The sequence below is a fragment of the Nerophis lumbriciformis genome, linkage group LG01 (genome assembly GCF_033978685.3).
Source record: "Nerophis lumbriciformis linkage group LG01, RoL_Nlum_v2.1, whole genome shotgun sequence".
Lineage (NCBI taxonomy): Eukaryota > Metazoa > Chordata > Actinopteri > Syngnathiformes > Syngnathidae > Nerophis > Nerophis lumbriciformis.
In genome coordinates this window covers 65,710,001-65,717,500 of record NC_084548.2, presented here as the reverse complement: position 1 = coordinate 65,717,500, position 7,500 = coordinate 65,710,001, and the positions used below count along the sequence as shown (strand labels likewise).

At 37.2% G+C, this 7,500-nt stretch overlaps 1 protein-coding gene across 1 annotated transcript in view; it reads left to right on the top strand.

The window, feature by feature from the left end:
• itpr3 (inositol 1,4,5-trisphosphate receptor, type 3) overlaps positions 1-7,500 on the top strand; it is a 152,268-nt gene that overhangs the window by 136,201 nt on the left and 8,567 nt on the right. The window contains exons 52-55 of the mRNA XM_061924344.1: positions 2,425-2,589; positions 2,655-2,844; positions 2,897-2,983; positions 4,896-5,014. Coding sequence (XP_061780328.1) covers positions 2,425-2,589; positions 2,655-2,844; positions 2,897-2,983; positions 4,896-5,014 — 561 coding nt within the window. The remainder of the gene's footprint in view (positions 1-2,424; positions 2,590-2,654; positions 2,845-2,896; positions 2,984-4,895; positions 5,015-7,500) is intronic.

Below are 7,500 nucleotides of genomic sequence, written 5' to 3'. Positions count from 1 at the left end.
TCCATGAAGCTCTCTGCGTACTGTACGTGGGCTAATTGGAAGGTCACAGGAAGTTTGGAGCTCTGTAGCAACTGACTGTGCAGAAAGTCTTTGCACTATGCGCTTCAGCATCCGCTGACCCCCCCTTTCTGTCAGTTTACCTGGCCTACCACTTGGTGGCTGAGTTGCTGTTGTTCCCAAACTCTTCACTTTTCTTATAATAAAGTCGACAGTTGACTTTGGAATATTTAGGAGCGAGGAAATTTCACGACTGGATTTGTTGCACAGGTGGCATCCTATGACAGTTCCACGCTGGAAATCACTGTTTGTAGAAACAGTCTGCATGTCTAAGTGCTTGATTTTATACACCTGAGGCTGGGCCAAGTGATTAGGACACCTGATTCTCATCATTTGGATGGGTGGCCAAATACTTAACTTGGAGAAAGCATTTTGTTGACAATAAAAAACTAATGGGCTAATATCTGGAGAATGCCGGTATTGATTCTACTACCTCTCACATGCAAAGCAAGCACTCTACCATTTAAGCTAATTCCCCCTTGTGGAGGGGGGCGTGGTCGGCGCACCTGTGGTGGAATGGGGTGTGTAGGGGCGAGGAAATTTCACGACTGGGTTTGTTGCACAGGTGGCATCCTACAAACCCCGTTTCCATATGAGTTGGGAAATTGTGTTAGATGTAAATATAAACGGAATACAATGATTTGCAAATCATTTTCAACCCATATTCAGTTGAATATGCTACAAAGACAACATATTTGATGTTCAAACTGATAAACAATTTTTTTTTGCAAATAATCATTAACTTTAGAATTTGATGCCAGCAACACGTGACAAAGAAGTTGGGAAAGGTGGCAATAAATACTGATAAAGTTGAGGAATGCTCATCAAACACTTATTTGGAACATCCCACGGGTGAACAGGCAAATTGGGAACAGGTGGGTGCTATGATTGGGTATAAAAGTAGATTCCATGAAAGGCTCAGTCATTCACAAACAAGGATGGGGCGAGGGTCACCACTTTGTCAACAAATGCGTGAGCAAATTGTTGAACAGTTTAAGAAAAACCTTTCTCAACCAGCTATTGCAAGGAATTTAGGGCTTTCACCATCTACGGTCTGTAATATCATCAAAGGGTTCAGAGAATCTGGAGAAATCACTGCACGTAAGCAGCTAAGCCCGTGACCTTCGATCCTTCAGGCTGCACTGCATCAACAAGCGACATCAGTGTGTAAAGGATATCACCACATGGACTCAGGAACACTTCAGAAACCCACTGTCAGTAACTACAGTTGGTCGCTACATCTGTAAGTGCAAGTTAAAACTCTCCTATGCAAGGCGAAAACCGTTTATCAACAACACCCAGAAATGCCGTCGGCTTCGCTGGGCCTGAGCTCATCTAAGATGGACTGATACAAAGTGGAAAAGTGTTCTGTGGTCTGACGAGTCCACATTTCAAATTGTTTTTGGAAACTGTGGACGTCGTGTCCTCCGGACCAAAGAGGAAAAGAACCATTCGGATTGTTATAGGCGCAAAGTTGAAAAGCCAGCATCTGTGATGGTATGGGGGTGTATTAGTGCCCAAGACATGGGTAACTTACACATCTGTGAAGGCGCCTTTAATGCTGAAAGGTACATACAGCTTTTGGAGCAACATATGTTGCCATCCAAGCAACGTTACCATGGACGCCCCTGCTTATTTCAGCAAGACAATGCCAAGCCACGTGTTACATCAACGTGGCTTCATAGTAAAAGAGTGCGGGTACTAGACTGGCCTGCCTGTAGTCCAGACCTGTCTCCCATTGAAAATGTGCGGCGCATTATGAAGCCTAAAATAGCACAACGGAGACCCCCGGACTGTTGAACAACTTAAGCTGTACATCAAGCAAGAATGGGAAAGAATTCCACCTGAGAAGCTTAAAAAATGTGTCTCCTCAGTTCCCAAACGTTTACTGAGTGTTGTTAAAAGGAAAGGCCATGTAACACAGTGGTGAACATGCCCTTTCCCAACTACTTTGGCACGTGTTGCAGCCATAACATTCTAAGTTAATTATTATTTGCAAAAAAAAAATAAAGTTTATGAGTTTGAACATCAAATATCTTGTCTTTGTAGTGCATTCAATTGAATATGGGTTGAAAAGGATTTGCAAATCATTGTATTCCGTTTATATTTACATCTAACACAATTGCCCAACTCATATGGAAACAGGGTTTGTATGACAGTTCCACGCTGGAAATCACTGAGAGCGGCCCATTCTTTCACAAATGTTTGTAGAAACAATCTCCATGCCTAAGTGCTTGATGTTATACACCTGTGCCTGGGCCAAGTGATTAGGACACCTGATTCTGATCATTTGGATGGGTGGCCAAATACTTTTGGCAATATAGTCCTCACAGTGTGGTCGGGTTTAAGGCGAGCGTTGTGTTGCAGCTGATCAACAAGGTCGTGTTCGTGGTGAGCTTTGTGGGCAACAACGGCACCTTCATCATGGGCTACAAGGCCATGGTGATGGACGTGGAGTTCCTCTACCACCTGGCCTACGTGCTCACCTCCACGCTGGGCCTCTTCGTCCACGAGCTCTTCTACAGCATCCTGGTAGGCGCTAACGTGCTAACGTGCTAACTGCGCTGCAGACCCGGGCTGACCTGCTTCACTTGCAGCTGTTCGACCTGATCTACCGCGAGGAGACGCTCTTCAACGTGATCAAGAGCGTGACGCGCAACGGACGCTCCATCCTGCTGACGGCGCTGCTCGCCCTCATCCTGGTCTACCTCTTCTCCATCGTGGGCTTCCTGTGCCTCAAGGACGACTTCATCATGGAGGTGGACCCGCTGCCGCAGATCGCCCAAGGTAAGCGGCTCCTGAGGTCACGTGACGGCCGGCTAACGCTTTGCCTCCCCAGCTCCGGGGCAGGGCCACGCCTCGCAGGAGTTACCCCGGTCCTGTTCTGCCGACGGCGTCAGCTGCACGGCCGAGGCCGAAGAGGAAGGTGCCACCTTTTGTTTGTTGGAGTAGACTTGTGCCGTTTTCTCTATCTGAGGGCGTTCAAAGTGTCAGGATAACATCTTGGGAGAATCATCTTTAGTGAGCACGACTGTAATGAATTCAGGGATAGCACAAGTCTACTCATTGACTGGTGATCCATTTCGTCAATAAATAGAATATAGAGCAACTCAAGCCAATAACGAAAACAGAAAAAATACTCTTTATTTAAAATAAAGTCTGCATAAAGATGACACAAAACAAATAAAATGGATTCTTGGAATATTAGGAATCGATTTAGAATCGTAATAAATCATCACAATTTAAATGTGAATGTAAGCACCTATGATACTTACTTTTTGAATGTTGATCATTTAATAAATACATGATTAAAACATGAATAGTACATTTAATAAAAGAAAGTAGAGCAACTCCAGCTTTACAAAACTTAGGATAGACATTCACAATTATTGAGAAGACATACACATACAATACTAATTAAATACAATACTTATTAAATATAATATTAATTGAGTACAATACTAATTGAATACAATACTAATTGAATACATTACTTATTAAATACAATACTAATTAAATACATTACTTATTAAATACAATACTTATTAAATACAATACTTATTAAATACAATATTAATTGAATACAATATTAATTGAATACAATACTAATTGAATACAATACTAGTTAAATACGATACTAATTAAATACACTACTTATTAAATACAATACTAATGAAATAAAATAGTAATTAAATACAATACTTAGTAAATACAATATTAATTGAATACAATACTTATTAAATACAATACTAATTAAATAAAATACTAATTAAATACAATACTTATTGAATACAATACTAATTAAATACATGCATCCATCCATCCATTTTCTACCCCTTGTCCCTCTCGGGGTCGCGGGGGGTGCTGGAGTCTATCTCAGCTGCATTGGGGGGAAAGGCGGGGTAGACCCTGGACAAGTCACCACCTCATCAAATACAATATTAATTAAATACAATACTAGTTAAATACAATACTAATTAAATACAATACGTATTAAATACAATACTAATTAAATACAATACAAATTAAATACAATACAAATTTAATACAATATTAATGAAATACAATACTTGTTAAATAAATACTAGTTAAATACAATACTAGTTGAATACAATACTAATAAATACCATTTTTATTAAATACAATGCTAGTTAAATACAATATTTATTAAATACAATACTAGTTAAATACAATACTAATAAATAGAATACTAATAAATACAATACTTATTGAATACAATACTAGTTAAATACAATACTAGTTTAATACAATACTAGTTTATTACAATACTAGTTTATTACAATATTAATTAATTAAATGCAATACTAGTTAAATACAATACTAATAAATACAATATTTATTAAATACAATACAAGTTGAATACAATAGTAGTTTAATACAATACTAGTTAAATAAATCCATCCATTCATCCATTTTCTCCAGCTTGTCACTCTCGGGGTCGCAGGGGTGCTGGAGCCTATTTCAGCTGCATTGGGGCGGAAGGCGGCATACACCCTGGACAAGTCGCCACCTCATCAAACACAATACTAATGAAATACAATGCTAATTAAATACAATACTAATTAAATACAATAATAAAGGAACCCACAAATTAAGAAAAGCATCAATATTAATAATAATATCAATAAGTTGTTTAATGTTTTTAATCCAAAAATGTATTATTTTTTTAATAATAAATTTTGCATAAAATTTGCAAAGTAATATTTTTTAAATCGATTCTTGAGAATTATGAATTGATTTCGAATCGTAATAAATAAAAGTTATGATTTGGATATTTTTGAGTGTACCTACTCAGACATGCTTGTCTTTGTCCCCAGATGAGACCACCTCAGAGCGAGCGTGCGACACGCTGCTGATGTGCATCGTCACCGTCCTGAATCACGGCCTGAGGAACGGCGGCGGCGTGGGCGACGTCCTCCGCCAGCCGTCCAAGAACGTAAGGACTCTTTTTGCTTAGCGTGTGTGTTCCTAATGATTTGGCTGTCAATCTTTGGCCACCTAATCATTCCCACCGATTGGGGTGATGATTGGATTCAGAATCCATTCTAACAATGTATTATTTGGTATAATAATTGTCAGGTTCAAACACAGATGACATCTATTTAACAAGACAAGAAGCAAAGAATCAAACAGAGACAGAATTCAGTTTTTGCTCAGTGAGGAGAGACGCCTGGACACTGTACCCTTGTACAGTGTCTCAGCACGCTTTGCTTACAAAGGGTCGGGGTCGTAAACAGCCATCGCCTTTGATTACGAAAAACGGTTCAAAAGAAAAGGTCGGTTCAAAAAAGAGGTCGTAAAAGAGTTCAAAAAAAGGTTCGTAAAAGAGTTCAAAAAGAGGTTCGTAAAAGAGTTCAAAAAAGATGTCGTAAAAGAGTTCAAAAAGAGGTTCGTAAAAGAGTTCAAAAAGAGGTTCGTAAAAGAGTCCAAAAAAAAAAAAGGTTCGTAAAAGAGTTCAAAAAGAGGTTCGTAAAAGAGTTCAAAAAAGAGGTCGTAAAAGAGTTCAAAAAGAGGTTCGTAAAAGAGTTCAAAAAAGGGGTGCCCGGAGGGGAGTCTGGTCCTGCTTCCTCTTCTTTTTGTAGTTCTTGGGTCAGACAATATCTTTCTGTTGATTACAATACATGAAAGAAACAGAACACCTTCATTTTGCTTTCCCCCCTACACAGTGGAGTTTTACAAGCCTTATTCTTGGTAGGTTCAAAGACAGCTTTTGGTCTTCTTACCGGGAACTCATTTCAACACAAAGTTTTTGTGATAACTTAGATAAAATTATTGTAACAATAATTCTAATACAGGTTACAAGTTAGAAATGTTCTTTCTGCTTTTTAAACATGAATTCTTTCAAAAATGTAAATTGATTTTCAAAAATTCTGAATGGATTTAGAATGGGGATGAATAAGAACCGTGATACGGATGTGGATCGGTTTTTATGTGTCATATCTGGACAGTTTGAGGTTTTACTGTAGACCCTGTGTGTGTGTTCTTGTATTTCTAGCCTTCTTGAGACATCGAGAAGGAAAAGTATCTTCCATATGAGGAGGTGTGAACAAGTGATGACATAAATCATGGTCCCAATAACATTGCATCTAATAGAGAATGTCTCATTTGCACCCCTGGTGGTGACATCTATCAAAATGAGGGTGGTCCCAAAAAGGAGGGATTTTCCACATTGACTGTGTGTCGCTTTTAAAAGTGCTCCCCCTCTGGTCAACATATGAAATAACAAGTGTGTGTAAAAAATTTAAGTTCTCCCTCTCTGGCCAACATATGTAATAAGTGTGTGTAAGAAATTGAAATGCGCCCTCTTCCGTCAAAATTTGTAAAATAAATATGTATATAGAGATATACTGTAATAACTTGAAGTAAATAATGAAGATTAAAAACCAATTAAAAACAAAAAATTCAACAACAACAAATGAACTAAAAGCAGTCATTTACTCAAAATGTGTCGACTTTCTTCTTGTAAAATTGGCAACAATTTCTCATATTCTTTATGTTTCTGTAATATTGCAATATTTTCGGATAAATGTATTACTTTTTTTATGTAAAATTTGTACGTTTTAATGCAAAATGGTGACATTTGTCATATAAAATTCAGACTTTTATCACAATATTGCCCAATTTTTTTGTTGTTCTTGTGAAACAGTGACCTTTTTTGAGTAAAATTACGACTTTTGTCATCATTTTGCCAAGTAAAATTCCGATTATTTTTATTATTATATTGCCAAAATTTGAACGTTTTCTCACAAAATTGTGACTTTAATCGAGTAAAATGACGACTCTTTTCATTTAATTGCCAAAATGTTCAGCTTTTCTTGTAAAATTGCGACTGTTATTGAGTAAAATTCCAACTTTTATCATAATATTGCACAAATGTTCCGTTTTTCTTGTAACATTTTGAATTGCATTGAGTAAAATGACGACTTTTATTATAATACTGGCAAAATTCTAACTTTTTCTTGTGAAATTGTGACCTTTTTCTTGTGAAATTCCAACTCATTTTTCACAACAAGCTTTTGTATATTTGCATAGTATGTATATATTATTAATGTTGTAAATACACATCTTTATATAGCTAGAAAGTGAGGGTGGTCCCAAAAAGGAGGGATTTTCCACATTGACTGTGTGTCGCTTTTAAAAGTGCTCCCCCTCTGGTCAACATATGAAATAACAAGTGTGTGTAAAAAATTTAAGTTCTCCCTCTCTGGCCAACATATGTAATAAGTGTGTGTAAGAAATTGAAATGCGCCCTCTTCAGTCAAAATTTATAAAATAATTATGTATATAGAGATATACTGTAATAACTTGAAGTAAATAATGAATATTAAAAACCAATTAAAAACAAAAAATTCAACAACAACAAATGAACTAAAAGCAGTCATTTACTCAAAATGTGTCGACTTTCTTCTTGTAAAATTGGCA